Source organism: Podarcis bocagei, assembly GCF_964188305.1.
Source record: "Podarcis bocagei genome assembly, chromosome: 10".
NCBI classification, from domain to species: Eukaryota; Metazoa; Chordata; class Lepidosauria; order Squamata; family Lacertidae; genus Podarcis; species Podarcis bocagei.
Window position 1 is genome coordinate 14,000,483 of NC_138135.1, and position 21,935 is coordinate 14,022,417.

Sequence of the window (21,935 nt, forward strand, 5' to 3'; positions counted from 1 at the left end):
AGAAGACTCCCTGGAAAAGACCCTGGTGTTGGGAAAGATTGAGGGCACAAGGAGAAGGGGATGACAGAGGACGAGATGGTTGGACAGTGTTCTTGAAGCTACAAACATGAGTCTGACCAAACTGCGGGAGGCGGTGGAAGACAGGCGTGCCTGGCGTGCTCTGGTCCATGGGGTCACGAAGGGTCGGACACGACTAAACGACTAAACAACAACAACATAGCATCAACAAGCTATAAACATGCTCACAAAAAGTTGGACCACTACTGCATCTAGTCTAATACTGCAAAGTCTGACAAGACATTATTTTAACTTAAGATTCCAGTAACCAGTCCTGTATCATTCAACACATGTATTCCAACACTAAGCTATGGCCCTTCCTCACTTACGAGCCAAGAGAAGGAGTCACATGCTTGTATATTAAGGTTTGGTGTCTCATAAGAAACCAGGAGACATGTTTAAGCAGTCTTTTCTTTTTCTTTTTTAAGGACAGTAAATTACCCGGCTTGGGCAACCCAGATAAATTTACTGCCCTTTTTTAAAAGGAAAAAGGAAACAGACTGCTTAGTAACACAGCAATTTATATCGGCTGCAAGAGATCTGGTATTCTCAGTAAAAAAATGTTAAACATCAGCCAAGGTTATCACCTAAAATAAGAACAGATTAATTAAGAGACAACTCCCTCAATAAATTAAGACATTCATTTTAATTCTCAAATGACCAAGTTGTTTAAGTAGCTGTCTAAATATCATAATCAAATATTGCTCTGCCCACACAATACGCCAATCTATTCTACCAGCAAAGCCCTGTCAGGAGACAAACTTAGAACATTGTTTAATTGTGTGACTCTGGAAGAATATTTGCTATGTTAAAGCAAACAAACTAGCTTGGTGGCCAGGGACACAGGCTTTATTATATAGTCCAGGATCCAATTTCCCACAGTGGCCAACACAACTGCATATTAAAACCACACAAGCAGAACGCAGGAGTAATAGCCATCCCCCACTGTTTCACATCATGTGGTATCCATAGGCACTCTGCCCCTAATTCTGGAGGTGGTATACAGCTATCATGATTAGTAACCATTGACAGCCTGGTCTTCATGAATTTGTCTCACCATCTTTTAAAGCCATCCAAGTTTGTGGCCGTCCCCATGTCTTGAAGAAGTGAATGCCATAATTTAACTATAATTTGTGCTAAGTACTTCCTTTTTTCTGCTCTGAATCTTCCAAAGTTCAGCTTTATTGGATGGCCCTGGGTTCTAGATTTGTAAGAGAGGAAAGACCTCTCCCTCTCTCTCCCTCTCTCTCATCTGTCCCTAACATGTCCCCTTTTTTTACCAATAGCCCCTCACCATTTTTCTAAGCAGCTCCAAATGTTCTAATTTGTCACGTTAGAAAAGTTGCTCCATCTCCCTGATCATTTCTGTTCCTGTTTTCTGCACCTTTTCCAGCTTTGGAATATCCATCTTGAGGTACAGTGACCAAAAATGGACACAGTATTCCAAATGTGGTCTCAATCTAGGCTCATACAATAGCATTACTTCATATATTAGCAGTTTTGTTTTTGAAACTCAACGAGTCCTTTCAGAGATACTGGACAAGGAAAGGACTGTTTCACTTTTTCATAGTTTGGGTTTCAATATATAATTAGATTTTTTTTAAAAAAATGGAATACTTACATGCACAAATGAATGTTTGTTGAGGCAATGCATAAGGTGTTTTTAAAATGCAAAATACAGTGGAAGCCGAACACTTGTGAACTCGAACGTTTCAGCTCCAGAATGATCGAAAACCACAAGTTTGTATGACACAAGCATAACTCCATGAAACACAGCTTAAGAAAAGAATGAAGCTGATTCTTATGAACAAGAAGTAGCGGGGGCGGGGGGGTGGAGATATTTTTTTTGGGGGGGGATGACCCAAACTGTCAAAGCATCAAGACAACATTCATATGTTATCTACTGTACAAAATCAGAAAATGATACAGATAAAAATTAAAAGCCTTACAAGTGCAATCTATAGAAATACACTCAAAAGTAAGTCCTATTGAGTCCAATGTAGCTTACTTCCAGGTCAGCATGTCTACGATTGCAGCACAAAAATAATACAATGTCATGGGGACACAAACTGCTGAACTGCCTATATTCTACCTCCATAAGACATAGCAAACACAATTCTTATAAAACTTTAAACCTATTCAGTGACTGACTGAATTCTGGTTAAATAGAGTATGAGTTTTGAAGAGAAAAATGAAAAGTAGAGTAGACTGAAAACTTATTTCTTCCCCCGAAAAGTGAGGGAGGAAAGAATATTTTTAAATTTTTGATTCACTGCGGAAGCAAGAAGAGAGAATAATATCTACAACCAATAATCTTTTAAACATTTCTAGTCCACTTTTCAATAACATCAACATACTTTAAAATACAGAGCAAATAACCAAACCTGAAAAGCAATATTTAACTTATGCATTAAAATAAAGCAGCAGCAGATAATAGCGCAATTAAAAGCACAATACATTAAAATTAAGTGTATGCAAATTGGAATTTTAAAAAGTCTTTTAAATCCTCATAAAGGCCAGCAAAGCAGGAGCCAGGCACACTTTCCATGGGAGGGCATTCCAAAGATGTGGGGTCACCCCAGGAAACAATATGGTCCCTGGTACTCACTAATTTCACAATTCTCACCAGTGAATCAGAGAACAGAGTGAATCAGAGAACAGAGCATGAGAAGCCCATTTCAATTAACCTTTTAAAGCTCCAAGGAATTTAAGCCAGGTCAACACCAGGAACTTAAATTTGGCCCTGCAAAGAATAGGCAATCAGTGTACCTGGTACGGAATATGAACACGATGCCTATATCTTATAAGCATTAGAGTCACTGCATTCTACACCAATTTTAGTTTCTGGACCAATTTCAAATGCATGTAAAGTGCATTAGAATAATCAAACCCGGGCATATATTGGACATAGCCAAATGCGTAACCAAGGCAAGATCTGTTATCTCTAAATAAGGCTGCAACTGGTAAGTAGTCCTGGACCACTAACATCACCTGCATCTCCAGGACAAGCATCCCTAGGTCTTCAGGTGGAGTGCAACCCCATCCGGAGTTAGTTCTTTGCAATGATGAGTTCCATCATTAAAGATGGCCAATACTCACACTGATATATAGTCAATACACATACTGTCTAACAAATGTAAAGCTAAGTTCGAGGGGGAAGGTATAATCGTACCCTCACTATGACATCATAGCATATCCAAGAACCAAAAAATTGAAAGTTAAGTGTCTGTAGATGACCTCCTTTAGATTAACAGTAGTTTGTGTCTGCAGATTTGGGCATATTTGCTTAAAATTAAGTTCTAATTAAACAAATTGGACTTTCTTCAAGTAGAGTGTGTCTATTATTGGGGTATCAGAACTTAAAGTACAGATGCACTCAACCTACATGTCATAAACACACACATTATATATACGTGTGTGTGTGTGTGTGTGTGTGTGTGTGTGTGTGTCAATGTATAAGTTTTGCTTCAAAATTTCAAGCAAAATACTGCTAAAATCCTAATTTCCTTAAAGGCTTCAAAATTGCTTGCGATCACAATGTTTAATTTCAAAAATCTATAAAATAATTACCTACATGTGTACATTTCTAAAGCTGGCTACAGTCGTAAAAACAAGAGTCATTCACTAAACCCTCATGTGTAGGCGGAACCAGTTCAGATATATTGTGAAGGCATTTTTAAAGCACAAAATAGCAAGTGGAATTACAGCAAAACAACTGACATGCAAGGGGATCAAAGGGGTGCTTTTAAGTAAAATTGCTTCAGAATATCTAATCTTAAAGTTAAACATGCTAAATATAACCCACTTTAAAAGCAATGCACATGAGATTTATACAGCCGCTATTCCCAAGCAGCACTGACATCTAGTTTCTCAAATATACTAGGTACAAAATATTATCTGCATAGTTTCTAGCATACTAGTGCTATTTAACACTCTGACTTACAAAGACAGAAAATTATTTGGGGGGGGGTGACGAGAGAAGAGAGACAATAGAATATGATCCTTACAATAAAGTATCTACATATACTTAAATTCCATCTTCAGTTATTGAGTGCTATTAGAATTCTCTTCAGCACTGTCGATGTTGTTCTTATCGGATTTATCACCACTCAAAGCAAGGCTGCAGCAGCTGAATGCCAGTGTGCAACATGAAGCCTTGAAATAAAGATGGCATAGGCTTCAGACAGTTGCTCAAGTGCCAATCTGCAGGACTACGCTTCCACAAGAATTACTTGAACAGTTAAGGATGAATATTTCAAGCCTGTTCCTACCTTTCTTTGCAGAGTCCGTTCTACGTCGTGCTGGTGACACCAGCTCTTTCACAATCTGCAAGACCTGAATCATTGCTAGTTAGCAAGATCAAAGCCACCAGCTGCTCCTCTGGAATGCCAACAGGTTTCATCCCTACAGATCATTACACGTCTGCCTTCAAATAAGCTGGAGCAAGAGCGACGCAGCAGCAACTCGGTTACCTTTCCGGGGATACGCTTAGGGTGCCTGACAACTGTACAGCGAGAGGTGATGGATTTGAAGTGACTTCAGCACATGGATGCAAAAGCAACACCAGGCAGGCAACTCTCATCGCTTTCTCCATCAAGCAAGTCAGAAGTAAGCATGGCCTTTCTTCAATTAGAAGTAAGGACTACAGAAGGTGAGCATGTTTGCGCCTGCTCAAAACATGAACTTGTGCACTTTTCAACAGCACAAAGATATTTAAAGGATTTCAGCAATGAGACAGGCATCAAATCTACCGGTGAAGCTGCTGGGGGTGGGGAGAGAGAGAGAATAACCCAAATCTCCACCTTGCTGAACTTCAAGAGCCTTAGCAGAAAATCAAGAATGTTTCCAAGCATCCCAATAAGAGTTCAGTACCCATTTCATGAGCACCTGCCTCTGACGTTCCTGAACAGAAGCAGAATTTTTACACAGCACAGTGAAAAATCCTATGAGCATTTCAGGCAATGTTTCATCCTACCACCAGGGGCAGAGAACATACGTTCAGTCTGAAGCTTTCCTATTGCTTCTGTCAGGTAATCTTAATAATTGAATGCCAGCAATTAAACGTTCCAGAACATTACACAAAATGTATGTTTATCATCTGTAACACCTGCTTACCACTCTAACCCACAAAACTGAAAAAAGGAAAGGAATGGTCAAAGAACCTACAAAACGAAGCCAGTTAAGCTTGTTTTTAAAGCACTTTGGAGCCACATACTTCCAAAACCTGTATAGCTTTAAGTTCTGAAACAGAACTGCTACAAAGTCTATAATATTCGAAGAAGACAAAATTTCGATAAAAGCACCTGCCATAACTTAGAGCAGTGTTTCCCAACCACTGTTCCGCGGCACACTAGTGTGCCGCGAGATGTTGCCTGGAGGGAGGCGGGCGAGTCGGGCGGCGAGAGGCGGGGCGGCGGCGGCGAGGAGAGGCCGCCCAGTGCGGGGCTCTCGCCGTGTGCCTGCCTGGCTGCCTGCGAGCTCGGCGGGCAGCGCCTCCGTCCGCAGCGCCCGCCTCGCGGCTCTCATTCCCTGCCCCTGCCAAAGCTCACCCAGCCAAGCCGCGCTCTCCTTCCTGCCTCGCTTTGCTGCCTCCTCCCCCCACCCCCAAAGCTTGGAGGTTCCCCGGCAAGGGGGAGGGGAAAAAATTGAAACTTACACTTTCGTGCGTCCCTCCCGGCGTGACGCTGCGCGCTGACGTCACGGGGCTGTAATGGTGGTGTGCCTCGAGATTTTTTTCATCAAACAAGTGTGCCTTTGCCCAAAAAAGGTTGGGAAACACTGACTTAGAGCACAGAAAGACCGATCTTTGGCCTTTTGGCCCTTTTTTTACACACAAATACACTGTCCTGCTCCAGTTAGAAGGCTGGATTTGGAGTGTAGCCATATCAGACAGCTACTACAGTTAGCACATCACATTTATACATGTACACAAAGGTTGACAAACATTGGGTGGCCAACTGAAGGTTTGCTTTTGCCACAATCCCCCTCACTGAAGTCACATGCAGCCTCTGAAACACTGCACAAAATCGGTTTCCTTTACAGTTCTAAGCTTGCAGCTGAGCAGGGCAATTCTGCCCAATGCAAAAATAGCAATGCCCAACAGCTCATTAGCTGGAGAGGAGCAAAGGCCTGCTTTCACTCTGCACTGATCAGGCAACTGTAGCACCCATGAGTTAGAAGCACACCCACTTGGGTCACCCTGTCACCTTAGAACTCGAGACAGGAAGAGGAAGCTTGATATGGTTCTGCATTTCATAGAATCATGGAGCTCTAGAGTTGGAAGGAACCACGAGGGTCATCTAGTCCAACCCCCTGCAATGCAGGAATCTTTTGCCCAACGTGGGGCTTGAACTCTCAACCCTGAGGTTAAGAGCCTCATGCTCTACCAACTGAGCTATCCCAAAACAAACCCCAGGCTTCCAAAGTGCAGGTGCTGCCACACTATAACTGATAAGACTTATTACAAATGTAGACCAGGTCTAGGTAGTGCCTTGGAGGGCGAGGGGGGTCATCTCACATGCCAAACAGTAGACATGTTGGTGCAACAAAAGTGGGGGGGGGGGAGCAAGATGCTAACCCTTGTGTGTACATATTTCTGTCTTGATCTGACAGAAAGAAAATAAGATTTCAACTAATCTAATCTCCTTAGAAGACAAGCTCTGCATACAAAAAGGCCCCAGACATCTATTCCTGGTAGGGATGGAAAAAACTACCTGAAAACCTAGAGAGCCACAGCCAGTCAGATTAGACAGTACTGAGATAGATGGACCACTGCGCTGACTCCATATACAGCAGCATCTTATGTTCTTATTAGGACAGTTGGGGCAGGGTGGGGGAGAGCAAGGAATCCTAAGCACTAACTAAAGCAATCTTGGAAAACTGTCAGGATGCTATTAAACATCCGGCTTGCGACAAGCATGGAGGAAGAATGAGTGAAAGAGCCAGCATGAAACAAAAGGAAAGCTACATTAGTATTCATAATAAACAAAGTAATGAATAATTTAGGCATGTTCAGACCCAATCTTTCCTGAATCACACAACAGGTTTATGGGAGGCCGTTTCTCTAGCTTGCTGGAAAAGGGCACGATCACAAAAGCAATATATAGAGAAGTATTTGCTTTCCATGAACTCTGTGTCACCACCAATATTAAGGGCCTGTGTGTGATTAAAATAAGTTAGGTTGGGGAGGAAATGTTAACCATTTATTGAAGCAATCCCCTTTTGCTCACCAACCAGAAAGGAAGGGGGGTGAAACACAGCACTAGCTCAAGTTATCTTTTCCTCTGTAAAAAGTCCTCTGTCACTCATCATTTTCTTCAAAATATTTTATTGCTATTTTATTACTCAGCCTTCACCCTAAGGTCCAAGGGTGGGCTACAACATTAAATCATAATGTTAAAAATAGTTTAAAACAACTTACAGTCACATGGAATGACAAGCAATGTTTTGCATAAAGCAGGCAGGGAGGTAATCACAGCATGCAATGAGAGGGGGAAAGGAGAGTTAAAGATAAAGATTCACTCGTGTGGCACCAAACCATGGTCTGGTGTTACATCATATGTGAGCCTAAGTCTTCACCACTGAGTAACCACTTCCAACTTCTACTTACTGCCGCTCTACTTTTTAAAGTCTTGGTAGAAATCATCAGTACAGTTGCAGATTTTACTCAAAAACCATGAGAGCTAAAAACTTGAACCTTCCTACCAAAAACCAAAAGAGCATGCCCCCAGAACCCTAGAGATATAAGAACCACTGCATTTTGTAGTGCCACCACAATCTGCAACATCACTGCATACTCCCTTGACAAAAATCACGATTACCAAGGGCTAAAGCGAAGTAAATCTCTCTTTAGATGGGTGTGGTGCAGCCTAGTACCCTTATCAATAAGTAACTAGCTAAAAAAACAGGAAGCAGAGAGTAAGAATAAATGAGAATTTTCCAATGGAGGAATGTAAGGAGTGGAGTCCCCAAGGATCAATATGGAATCAGTGTTTTTTACCTTGTTCATAGCTGGCCTGAGGTTGGGCTGAGTTGTGGGATATTCCTGTTTGCTGATGACTCCAGGGTGACAAGAACACAAAAGAACTGAGAGGAGTTCTCAAAGGATCTTGTGGGGAATGGGAATTAAAACAGCACATGATATTCAGTTAAAGTAAGTGTAAAGTAATATTTATTGGGGGAGAGCCTGATTTCACATATATGTCAATGGGCTAGTGGGAACTGATCAGGAACAGTACATTGGGACCTTAGGTGATAGCTAGATGAAAACATTAAGCCAGCTGTGAAAACAATTAATTTCATATTAGGAATCATTATGACAGTTTGAAAACAAAACTGCCAATATCCAAAATGCCAGTCTACAAATCTATGACACAACCACACTTGGAATATAGAATTGATACTGGAGAAGATTCAGAAAAGAGACAACCAAAATAAGAAGCTGGAGTCAACCCCTTAAAGGAAAGGTTAAAATATTTTGGACTTTATAAGTTGGAGATGGGGGAAAATGTATAGGGGTCAAAAAAGAGGTATAAAAGTACCCATGGTGTGGAGAAAGCTGAAGTTTTTCTACTTCAAAATACTAAAAGCCAAGGCCATCAAGGAAAGCTAAATATTGGACACACATCAGCAAGTACTTCACAAAGCACATACTTAAGGAACTATGGAAATTCACTAGCACAAGTTGTGGTGATGACCACCAACTTGGATACATGTAAAAGGGGTTTAGATATATTCATGAAGGATAAGGCTGACAGTCCAGTACTGACATTGAGGGGAGCACAAGTTGGGGAAGTGCTGTTTGCACATGCCCTGTTTGCAGGCTTTCCACAGGCAATGGGTTGTCCACTGTGAAACAGCATGAAGGACTAGATGGGTCCTTCATCTGGTGCTTCTGTTCTTATTTTATGCTCTGCACACAGGTATGCAGATTTTTAATTCTGCACAAGACAGAGCCATTTCTCTTGATGGCAACAGTCATGCTGTTCACACCATTCTTATGCCAGGTTCACACCAGTTTAGATCAGTTAGATGGCTGCACTGAATACAGATACCTCTGATCAAGTTGACAATGAACATGTTTCTTCCACCTAAATAAAAGTGGGAAAATCCTGAGATTAAAAGCAAATTAAAATAACTGCCTGAAATGACACAGGATGCCAAAAAAACTACCAGCATAGCTTACAAATTTAAGCGCTCCAATGTTTGATATCCTGAAGCATATGAAAGGGTGACCTCAGTTCTGATTACTCAGCTGTCACCAAGATCAAAAATGTCTCCATTAACGTAATTAGAATTAGCTGTTCTTTGAAAAACAGCTTTTGTGGATTTTTGCCAGAAGGCAACACATTTACAGCACAAAGGACAGCCAAAAATCTGTTAGTCAAACCCACCACTCAATGTTTATTTCAAATGCTTATAAGCAGGGGTTGCCAGCTCCAGAGGGTTGGGGGACCCTTTGAGCAGATCTGGGGGAACAAAGAAAAGGGAAGGACAATGGCTTTTCATTATGCAACACTGAACTTCACCACCTGTTTTCAATTTGGGATAAACCCAGCTTAAATGAGAATGGGCCAAACATCCCACCTCTAGCAAAACGGGTGCAATATATTAAGAAGAGCCAACCTTCTAGCCCACACCAAGAAAGGTATTCAGTTCATTAAATTGTCTCTTTACACAACTGTTTTCCTTCACAGGTATCACTTTGCATATAGGAAATTATACAAAGACACATGAGGTACTATCACTAGACTCCTGTAATGAAATCGAGCACATAAGAAGCCCCAACAATGATAACTGGTTAAACATCATGAACAAGAAAAACATTGCTATAAGTTATCCACTTGAGAGGTGTAAGAATCTTGCTTTCAATTTAACTGTAGACCTGTCATTAGCTACCATTAAGAGCAAACTGATGGGTAAGTACTGCTACAGCACCAAGCCATGAAAATATCAAAAAATCTCTCCAAGCAGCAGCTGCCTTTACTCCACAATGAACGATGATGCTATTCCTCTAAAATCAAAAAACCTCTTGTGACTTAAGACCAATTCACACAACCAAATGGGTGCATGGGGAATAAGGGTGAAAGATTGCCTGCACAGGCTCTAGAGCAAGAAAGGATATCAGAAATAGGTTTAGGTGTGCAAACTTACTTACACACACACACACACACACACACACACACACACACACACACACACCATGCTATGTATTTTAATTTATTAGCATTGCAAATGCCACAAGCAAACAGATGGATATTGGCCTCAGTTTAAAGTTTAGATATTTACAAGTTAGAAATAGTATAGTTGGAAAAGATAAAAATGTATTGCTCTCATTCTGTTCAAAACCACATGGGAGAATGCTACTGGGAAGCAGGAAGTTAGATGCTAAACCATCTGTTGCCTTCACCACTGATTCTACTACATACTTACATCAATACAGATTATGATTCTTCCGATATTACACAGCTATATTTGGCAAGTTATTCTCCCTTCCCCTGCTAGAATCCAAAGTAGTTATCAGTGAACAGGCACTTAGCACTTTCTAAACATCAGACTCCCACACAGGGGCCTACAAATTCTCGCACCACGCTCACCATGGCAAGCATCCTTTTCCTCTCTGGCAAGCACCTCCAAAAGCTCACTGAGAGAGATGAATGAGCTGCTAACTTCTCATGCGCTATTTCTAAAAAGGGCAGCCATGATGGAGAGAACCACTCACCAATCTCCTCCTCCCACACTTGGAGCTCGACACTGACCTCACACTCAGCTTCAAATGCAAGCCAAGTGCTCAACCAACTATGCAGAGAATACTGGCATTTTCTGCTTTGCTGCCATGTTCAGCTGATATTCCTTTGCAGAGACTGTTAGTGGGCGGTTCCCTAGACCCAATGGATGGGAGGTTGCCTGCTCTTGATGGGGTAAGAGTCCCTCTGAAGGAGCAGGTATGCAGCTTGGGTGTACTTCTGCATCCATGGTTGTCACTTGAGGCTCAGGTGGCCTCGGTGGTGTGGAGTGTCTTCCAACAACTTTGACTGATGGCCCAGCTGAGCCCCTTTCTGGACAAAGTAAAATAACAACAAGAACTGCCAGAAAAACCACTCAAAGGGTTATCCAGAAAGATGCAATCCTTAGGATTTCCTCAGGTGAAAATCATAGAAACAGCAGTCACTCTCTCAAGATATGCCACAACAACTGCTTCTTGGACAAGTACCGCCCAAGCTAAACCCCCTTTGACAACATGACAGCTCTTGCAACCTATGAATGGATTGCTTTCAGAAAAAGATTATGTATGGACAAATTTAATGATATTTGGAACGTATTTATTGAAACCATAGTGATTCATGAACTGACATTTACTTGACAGAAATAGTAAGTTTATCTACTTACATATATACTATGTAGTTTTGTAACCTTAATTACATTTTATTGTTACTTCATTATTGTCGTTTTCCTTTGCTTTGTTTTTTATGTATTTCTTCTTCTTTTTCTTATTTACTTTAATTCACTGTAAAACGTTCAATAAAATGTTCTTTAAAGAAAGAAAGAAAGAAAGAACTACCGCCCCAAGCTAAGGTTTATCAGAGATGGCTCTCTTCATGAGAGAAGGGAGGGCTGCAGCTGGAAGTGCTCAATTTTCATTCATAAAAAGCGAAACACTAAAGGAACAGAATATTTTTGTGGTTCTGCTATGTCAAGAACTAATGTTCAAGAACTAATGCCAAGAGACAGAGTGATGTCAGGAAATTCCCAGTTTGAAGCACACCTCTTTCATTAACTCATTAAGAAGTCTTAGCTAAGCCACTCAGTCTCAGGAGTTCAGCTCTAATGTATTGGGGGGGGGGGATAGTGGCCTACCTGAAAACTGTTATATAGGTTACAAAATTAGATGGGGGACCCTGCATTGCTATTCCTGCATTGCAGGGGTGGACTAGATGACCCTTGGTGTCTGTTCCAACTCTACAATTCTATTATTCTATGATAACTGGAGGTCTACAGTTGGAGAGTGGGGAGAAATCAGGGCTGGTCATATACAGAGCCTGCCCATGGAATTAATAGACATTACAGTCCATTAATTTCAGTGGGTATACATCAGGGATAACTTAGGTGCATAAAATCCTGAGTTTGGTTTGCATGCTAACTCACACCTTCTGAAACAATGCAGGAATCAAATTGCAGCTATCTTTCAAAGTGAGCACTTCTCTGAATTTTGTAATGCAACTAAAAAATTGAGCATAGGCTAAAGTGTAAATAAAAATGCATATATTAGTCAAATAATTTCAACTGTTCTAGGTGAATTGCTTGGGGGGGAAATGTATATATTAGAAGAAAGGCATGCTAAATTACAAATTTTCATTTAAAAAAAAATCAGAGAACTGATGTGAAAATGTGATAAATTGAACTTAAAACTGGGGAAGTATGAAACTGAGAGAAACCAAAATTAACTGAATTTGACTATCCCTAGCTAAAACTAGAAAAATAAAACAAATTAAGGGACTTATATACTGCCATTCATGCTATGCCAAAGCAGTTTACGATGTGAATAATTCATGTCAAGTGCTCTGAACACTCAGAAGTTCTATATAAAAGACAAGCCTTATTTTTAAGCAGTACAACTTACTTGTGAACAAACATGCTTTGGAATGAACAATATATATAGTAACAAAATGCACTACAGATGGGGGGGAACCCTCTAAATTCTGTCAACACAGTAATTTCAAGGACAGCAACCAATATTAACCTCCACATGCTGACACTGAAAAGCAAAGTAGTTCTGTCAGAAGTAAATGAATCAGTGAAAATTTTGAATTCCCTCCACCTCAATCCAATTCAAAGAGACAGCGAAGAAAGCCGGTTTGCTGCTGCCCTTATACATCAAGGTTCTTCAATTTTCTCCTGAAAAACGGCATGAATGGGACACAATTACCCATATTCACATCGCCCAGAAACATGAAGGTAACCACACAATTCCATCTGCCACAGTTTGTTAACAAGATCAAATACTTCACTGCATGGAAATGTCTGTGGTGATATTTAATCCAAGACATAATGGGACGCAGCCACTACAAGGACATCAGCCCTTATTTAACCACTGGAAGAAACAGATGATTCATTAGGAGCACAGAGCAAACAGACAGCAGTAATAAATTCTGCCTGCTAAAGTGTGCATTTTACTTTATCCAATAAAATGCCGTTCTATCATGAGACATATTGTCAAAGGCCTTTAAATACATTTTATACTAAGCTCTTAGTAGACAATGGAAGTTTCTCTTTCAACAGTAACTCAAATAAAACCATCAACTCTGCAGGCTATAATAAAAGTAAGGAGATTCAGGGTTGATGGAGGGGACAGTGAAGAGTTACGTTTTCATCTAAACTGAAGAGAACAGAAAAGGACATTGCCCCAGTGAGAGGTCAGCAGAACACACACACCCTGAAGCATCTGATCAATAATTTGAAGAGGGGATCTCTGGAAGGACCAAGAACAGAGTATACATATAGGGATATATCTACTTGGTGTTCATCCCCTAATGAAAGGATCTTTGCTCCAGTGGAGACTTCACCCAGAAGAAAGGCAACAAAGTGATATTTCCCCCCACCAAAGGCTCCACTAGCTCCAAGATGTTCCTGAAGACATTTCCCCTTCAGTTGGCCTTCCAGGCATGATGTTTATTAGCTGACTCAATTACCGTATTTTTCGTCCCATAGGACGCACCTAGTTTTTTTTTGGGGGGGGGATAAAGGAAAAAAAATTCCTTTATTCCCCCCCCCCCAAAACAGGTCGGGGAAACCGAACCAGGTCGAGGAACAGTGGGATGGCAGCGCTGCGCCTCCCTGCTGTCCCCCAAGCTTGTGGGGCTGGCCGATGAGCGCCCCGCCCACCGGGCAGCAGGCTGCTATCCGCAGCGTGGGGAGCCCTGCGTGGAACTCCTGCAGGGCTCCCCACGCTGCGGATGTCTGTCCGGCGCACGGGGTGCTCTGCTTCAGGGCGCCCTGCTTCAGGGTGCCCCGCCCGCCGGGCGGCAGCTGCTATCCGCAGCATGGGGAGCCCTGCGGGGAACTCCCGCAGGGCTCCCCACGCTGCAGGTGTGTTCCCGAAGCGCCGGGAGCTCTGCTTTCAGCGCGCCCGGCACTCCGGGAAGCAGGCTGCTATCCACAGCCTAGACAGCCCTGCGGGAACTCCCGTGGGGCTGCCTAGGCTGCGGATGTCTTCCTGAAGCCTGGAGAGCGAGAGGGGTCGGTGCGCACGGACCCCTCTCGCTCTCCAAGCTTCGGCGAAAGCCTGCATTCGCCCCATAGGACGCACCCAGATTTCCCCTTCATTTTTGGAGGGGAAAAAGTACGTCCTATAGGGCGAAAAATATGGTATATTCTTTCCAGCTCTGCTAAAAAACAATGTGCTAAGTGTAAAGTGGTAGTTTTAAATTTGTGTTTTTGTTCTTTTTATCCTCTGTTGTTTCTGATTACAAGCTAGTTTGGAGAGGCGAACAGCCTAAAAAATAAAGAGCTTTCCAGAGGGGCACCAAGTGGATATAACTCATAATTAGTAAAAGATAATCCATACTGGCTGAAGAAGAGATTTGCACAATTTATTGTCAGGGTGCAGTACAAGGCACATAAAGAAGGCACGTTTTATGGCCTTTGTCATTTCCGTTTAAACTAGGGTTGCCTTATATCCGGAATTTCCCAGGCATAAGAGCAAGCACAAAGGAGGTTCCCAGTCCGCTCACAGATGCTTTTACTATCAGTGGAAACAGTTGGTAACCGCCTTCAATTTTAACCTGAAGATTGCCACTTGTTCAGTTTTAATTTTAATTTGTTTGAATTACTTGTGGGATGTATCTTAATTTACTGATCACTTGTTTTTATGCATTGTCTTACTTGTATGACATTAGTCGCTCTGAGCCCAGCTTTGGCCAAGGAGGGTAGGATATAAATAATTTTTTTTTATTATTATTATAAATGTGTTCCTAAGTCTTGAAGTTTGCAATAGCTAAATAATTCTCTGTGACACATTACAATCCTGGGATTGCAGTTCTAATGGATGTTTGCTTAGCACACTGCAGGGAGTTCAACATACATATAAAGGAGAGGAAAACAAACATCTCTAGTCACCACCCAAGACACTGCAAAGTCTAAGAAAGTCTATGAAGTCCTTGCCCATGGAGAAGGGAGTGTGATGTCGAAGGGCCGAACAGGGCCTTCAAAGGGCCACTGCAACATCAGATTGAACTAAAAAGGTAAAGGTAAATGACCCCTGGATGACTAACTGTATTCAACAAGCTTCTTACTGTGGCAAATTCAAATCCACTATTTTAAAAAAAGCTCTTGGTAACAAGCAGTCCCGTACTACACTAGCAATCGAAAGGCAGACGGAAGAAGTCATTCCCTAACAATATCTATCATAAGAATTTATATACAGTGGTACCTTCGGGTCACATAACTTTCGGGTTGCGAACATGGCAAACCTGGAAGTGTATACTTCTGGGTTTTGCCATGTGCACATGTGCAGAAGCGGTGCCTCAACTTGAAGACTTTTCAGCATACGTACGAACCCCTGGAATGAATTAAGTTTGTATCTGGAGGGTCCACTGTACCTTGACTTGATCTTACAAATGTTATATTCATATGCGCTTACAAAAAAATGTAAGTACTTAAAAAGAAAATTAAAACAGCCTAAAAAGGTCAGCAGGAATAAAATTGCTACCTAAAAGGCTATAGAACACATTACTACTATTCAGGTGTGCCCACCGCTTCGTTTACAAGCTATTATCGTTTTGAATCTACTATATGCCTTTCTGGTAATATTTATTACTGCTGCTACATTGTTAGCTCAACCTTTTCCCGCAGAGCTAATGGCACCACTAATGGGCATCTGTAGTTCAGCAACATCTGAAGGCCCGCAGATTCCTCATCCTTGTATTATAGTTTTTAAAAAGGCATTCCAATAGGATTGCCAATAGTATAGCTGGTACATGAAACTAGAATCCCAAACCACTGGCGCATTGATACATAATACAGAAACCAGCGGTGTGGTTTTCCCAGAAAATTGGTAGTTTGTGCGGGGTAATTTGCATGGGGAAATGTTCTGATGCTCTGGAGAGTGATCTAATTTAGCATGTTTGCTTTACTTGCATTTGGTAAACAAAGCTAAACGCCAAGCTTGCCTAATATCATTATTTGCAGTTGGCATCCATTCATTGTCACTAATGACTTTTTGCAACAAACGTCTCTGCAGAAAAATCAAGTACTGTACTGGAAAATGTTCTAGAAAATTTTCTGCCCCATGTCACCGATTTAAACATTTGCAAATGATAATTTTAGAACTCCTGTCAAAACAGACTATGCACAGGCTCTATTGTTTAAATTTTTTATCTTTTCTCAGAGAAAGTCCACAGCTGGTACCTGAATCCTTTTGAAATTGCTTGAATCATGGTACCAATTCCCCCCAGAACTTTCACCTGCTCTTCTAAATCAATGTTGTTGTCCCCAATCAGAAAGGACATAAACACAGAAAAGTCACAGAAAAGGTTCAACTGAAAATCAATTACCAGAGCTAAAAATAGCTACAAGACATTTCACATAGTGTTCTAATACAAGAACCAAGAGATAAGCATTTGAAATTTGAAGATAACTGTGGGTCCATTAATTATTCATCTCAGGAGGAGGGCATGTTCAGCCTGTTCTGCACAACCCATGTATTTACACACACAACGTGGCTATTCATTCCCTGGCTGTTATTATTATTTTTAAATGTGATTGACAGTATCAATGTGATTGACAATATAAAAACACAAAATGCACAACATAGTAACAAAAACAACACAACACAGACTTCATCAGGACCATCAGACTGCAAATCTCTGCATCATTGTTACAACTGCTGGGGATCATAGTGGAGGTATGGTAACTCAGAATCTCATGGGCCCAATCTATGTAGCAAGTGCTCGCTAAACACCATGCAGTGGGAGTAGGAAAACCCCAGATCAGACTACTTGTTCATCCAGCCCACTACAGTGGTACCTCGGGTTACATACGCTTCAGGTTACATACGCTTCAGGTTACATACGCTTCAGGTTACAGACTCCGCTAACCCAGAAATAGTACCTCGGGTTAATAACTTTGCTTCAATATGAGAACAGAAATCATGCAGCGGCGGCGCAGCGGCGGCGGCAGGAGGCCCCATTAGCTAAAGTAGTCTTCAGGTTAAGAACAGTTTCAGGTTAAGAACAGAACGAATTAAGTTCTTAACCCGAGGTACCACTGTACTGTCTAGCCTATGCTGACTGACAGTGATTTTCCAGGACCTCAAGCAAAAGGTCTTTCACACCACCAGCTACCCAGTCCTTGGAACTGTCTAATGAGCGGCATGAGGAGCCTGCTGTCTACTACTGAGCATCCCTAGAGATGACCATTTTTGAGCTACACATTTATAGCCCTCATTATCAACTTTCATATTCTTGTCTTGTTCACCAGAATATACATTCTAATTTCGCTGGGCAAAGACCCATCCCGTCCTGCATTCTTTAACAGAAGGGGACTAAATAAATGTTTTAAAAGTCATTAACAACAGTAGTTACTGCTTTTCTTATGTAGTTATGATCGGTGCCACATATGAAACAAATGTACACCCTAGATTACACTTACATCTTGCCTTTCTTCTGTAGAGCTCAAGGTGACATACATAAGTTTCCCAGCTGGTCTCCCATCCAGAGTCAACTTGTTCAGTTTTAGGAAGGTGGCTGCAACAAGTATCTTATCCACGGTCCCCAGAATCCTCAGCAACAAGCTGGGTTTTTAAGGCAGACAAGTCAAATTAGATAGCATTCCTTGGAAGCAGCAGGTTGGAAAATCACGACTACCAAGAAACCAATTCTGGTGTTATTAATACAATTATTTGCTACAATAGGTGTAATTATAGTGAGTTTCACTTAACCAGCAACATGGCATAAAAGGGGGGAAATTACTGTTATATAATTCAGATCCAAACCCCACAGTAGAGTAATACTTCTAACTAAAATCTCATACAATAATGAGCTCAATACTTTGTGACATTTTTGTTGGTCCTAATAAAGGCATTACCCTACTGAGACTGTTGAATTTTCTAATAAACCAATATAGCTACCTATGATTTTTGTTTTTGTTTTTTTGTTTTGTTAATTTAATTCAATTTTCTTCTTATTTCTGCCCATAGGAAACACTTCCTATATTTACTGGGTCAAGCAACTGTTTTCTCTGCTATATAGTCAGCACAAGACAGCAATTAGCTCGAGGCTGCCCCATGGACTAAAATGGAGAGTTAAGTCAGAACTTTTCAGTTATAGACTTCCTTTTTTTCCCTTTTGGAGGCAGTACAAATATTCTGACTGAACTGTAATTAGGAGGCTTGACATTTGGAGAGTATAATGCTCCAAAGGCACCATTATTGCTACGCTTGTATAGGCTCCAATTTTTAAAGACCAGTTCCCATGTTCTTGCACATCAGCTTTTGTACTTTTTCTTTACAAAAATATTTAGGGAGAAAAACCCTATGCATCACCATTCTGCAGACTAACACTCAAGGCAGCTTAATAATAAATCACAGAATACAAAGCAGCAACAGAGTAAACATCAGTAATGGAACTTCTGAAAAGCCAGCTCCACAGGCCAAACCAAAGAGCACAATACCAAACCATAAATAAACTAACCTACAAAAACCCGGGGACTGAGGAATCTTAGCAATAGAGGTGGTGACAGGTAGATCTCCCTCTGGAGGAATTTTCACAGTTAGGGATTGAGCCTCAGAATAGGCCACCCAGAGAACTTCCTTGGGAATAGGCAGACTTTCAGGTACGTGACTCTCTAGGCGCTTGAGGGTTTTGAAAATTAATGCAGGAACCAAACAGGGACAGATTAGTTTTCTAGGAGGGGCTGGAGGGAAAGTAAGTTTTGGAAGCATAAAGAGCTGTTAGTAAGCAGCAACTACATTATGTGGTAGTGTTGAACCCAATACTTCTGTGTTGAGTCAAGGCTTTGTGAAGCTTGACTGAACCACTCATATGACAGCAGAAGGTAAAAAATCAGGCTATACCGCAGAGGCCTCAGCCCCAATAAGACTTGAGCCTTGATATACTGAAATGTAGATAGGTCTTCCTATAAGCAGTATCATCTGTCATTCAGAACTTTGAGGCCTGGGGAGAGTCAGGTTTACACCACCAGTAGAGGCTGCCAGCAGCAAAGATTACAGGTAAAGGGAGAGAATGCAGCCCAGAGAGAAAGCCAAAGAACCAAACGATCCTACCTATGACTGAATAGCATAGCAGGATGCAGTGAGGGGAGCCAGGCAAGGCAACAGCTATAGCTTCACTCAGCAAACCACTTGCCTAGGCTTCCAGAGCCAGAGAGCGACACAGCAAATGAGCAGCAGCACATGTAGGAGCACCAATATTTTCCATCCACTGAGGAAGGAGACTGTCCCCAAAACATTACCAAGCACAGATATGTAGTCATCTCTGTTTGGTATCATCACAGCTACTGACTGTATAAATTCACCATTAGGCCCACATTCACATCAAGCCACAGCTATTCTACAAGAGGCAGTGTTGGCAGACCAACAGGATGAAACTAACATGGTAGAATCACTGCTGCCTCCCCTACCTCCATCACCAAATGCCTCAGTAAAAACATTGTGGTAACCATCCTTAACTATGGTTAAGAGAGACATTTAACTACCTAAACTATAGTTAAGAATTTGCTGCAGATTCTTTTGCGGTTAAGAATTTGCTGCAAATTCAGGATGTGAAACAACGGTTTGAAATGAGTTTGCAAGCCATGGCTTCCATTGACTGTGGCTAGTTGTCCCACCTCTACCAAGCAAGCCATTCTGGGCAATTTCAGCAATTCTCCAACCTCCCAGCTTGCAAGGCAAAATATCAGGTCTCACTGGTATAAATACATGTCCTCCAAGGGAAGGGTTTAGCTTAGTCACAGATTCAAGGTATGTTGGATCCAGAGGTGGCTGGTATCCACTGAAACTGGTAGATGAAGCCAAAGCCGCCAACAAGCAGAGGGAAATGATTCTAATTTTGCCCCTATCTTCCTCCCTGCTGCTTTCCCCAAGGGCAACACTGAGACTAAAAAAAGAAAGCAAGGAAGCTGAAAAACAGAATCATTCCTAGACTGGTAGTAAGTAGGAACGCAGACAGGTAGGGGCTGGCTGAGAGTAGACTGGGATTGGAGTAGCAGTGGCCTATTAACACTAATGGGTCAGCTTCTACTGGTTGGAACTAGCAAAAAAAAAAAAACACACCAAATCATGGCTAGTGTTAAACACGGTTTAGCATTATGTCTGTATGATCAACACAACTAGGAGCTGCAATGTGCAAACCAGGCCTAAGCAGTGTCAAGCTCTCAGTGCTGGCAGGTAATAGATAGCGCTAGTTCTTGCAACATTTATCTCCCCTATTTTTGTATTGCTATCTTAGAAAAGACATTCATGAACAATGTCACGGCCAGCATTGGAAACAGTTTTGCTGCTGCATTATTCATCTTCTGTCTAACAGTTTGCTGTTAACACTTTAATTTACAGTCCAAAAAGTTATTGAAATTTCCAAGTGCTATATAATTAGTCCGCAAAGCAGACTGCCAGACAATTTGTTGCAGGCTGTGTTTCTGTGTCTGCAAAAACAGTGATAACAATGTATTAGTGGTTGACCTTTCCATGAAGGAGCTATGCCTACAAAGTCCCTACGCAATCTTAAGAGTATTGTTTTAAACAAAAAGGTCACAGAGCACTTTGGGTTGATGAGGGTGAAATTCTATTCTTCAACAGAAAGCAAACCAGGCTTGGGGTATTTTTGCTTTCGATCCCCAAGATTAGCAGTGCCTCCTATTCCCTATTTTCCTTTGGGTTCTTTCTGTGGTTTGTACCAAAGACGATCTCTGTTTGGCCACTATTTGTCTTATCGTTACAAGCAGCAAATAATCCATGATTGTCATAATTCCATTTGCATGTTGCATATTATTTTCCTTCTCACAGGGCAGCCATGCTTCAGACTCTTAAAAACAGCAAGCTAGATAGAGGCTCCCTTCCAACATCTACCAACCCAGGCTGGACACAGAAGTAACCTGCTTCTTCTCAACTGAAAATCATACATCCTCCAAAAACTTAATTCACAGCAAGGTGTAATGCAATTCTTCTGTACTGGTATGCCAGTTAGAGAACATATGCACTACCCCTGCAGACTCCAAGCAGCATTCACTTGCAGGCTACTACATCCTGGACAACAAGAGATGGTATATGGCTACCAGCTAGAACTGAAGGACCAGAGGGAAAGAAAAACCTACCTAACAATAGACTACTTATTTAGTCTGTTTCTTGTTAAGTAGATGTCATATCAATGCATCAGGAACAGTAAGGTTTTCTCTGATATTCCTTTCAGCAGCTTGGAAGCCACTCTGGCATGGATGGGGAACCTGCAGCCATCCAGATATTGCTGAATTATAACTTCCAGCATCCTTGATCACTGTTCATGCTACTGGGGTTGATGGGAGTTGAAGTTCAGCAACATCTGGATGGTCAGATGCTCACACATACATAGACATAGACATGTACATGTACGTACACACACACACACAGAGAGAGAGAGAGAGAGAGAGAGAGAGAGAGAGAGAGAGAGATTGAGATTACAGCATGTTCCCTTCTTATGCTACTTGTTAGGTAATGTTAAATGACTTCACACAGCAGCTCATTCCCATGAACCATCATCCCTACCAAGAACTTTCTGGTTAAGGAAGAAGTTACAGCAGAGACTCCTCTCACTTGACTACAGATTTCTGATTATTAACAAACCAAGAAAAGCAGCCACACTACAGCAACTCCTACGCCATTAGAGATACAA

The 21,935-nt window shown here is 41.6% G+C and overlaps 2 protein-coding genes across 8 annotated transcripts in view; one reads left to right on the forward strand and one right to left on the reverse strand.

Annotated features, from left to right (window-relative positions):
• USP6NL (USP6 N-terminal like) overlaps positions 1 to 21,935 on the reverse strand; it is a 145,115-nt gene that overhangs the window by 111,002 nt on the left and 12,178 nt on the right. Inside the window, exon 1 of one of the 7 annotated variants that reach the window (XM_081209932.1) lies at positions 4,329 to 4,416. The exons of the other annotated variants lie outside the window; for them this stretch is intronic. Coding sequence (XP_081066058.1) covers positions 4,329 to 4,401 — 73 coding nt within the window. The 5' untranslated portion in view covers positions 4,402 to 4,416. Of the gene's footprint in view, positions 1 to 4,328; positions 4,417 to 21,935 lie in introns of those variants that run through there. 7 annotated transcript variants of the gene reach the window in all.
• Positions 1 to 21,935, forward strand: part of DNAI7 (dynein axonemal intermediate chain 7) — a 278,992-nt gene that overhangs the window by 390 nt on the left and 256,667 nt on the right. The window lies entirely within an intron of this gene.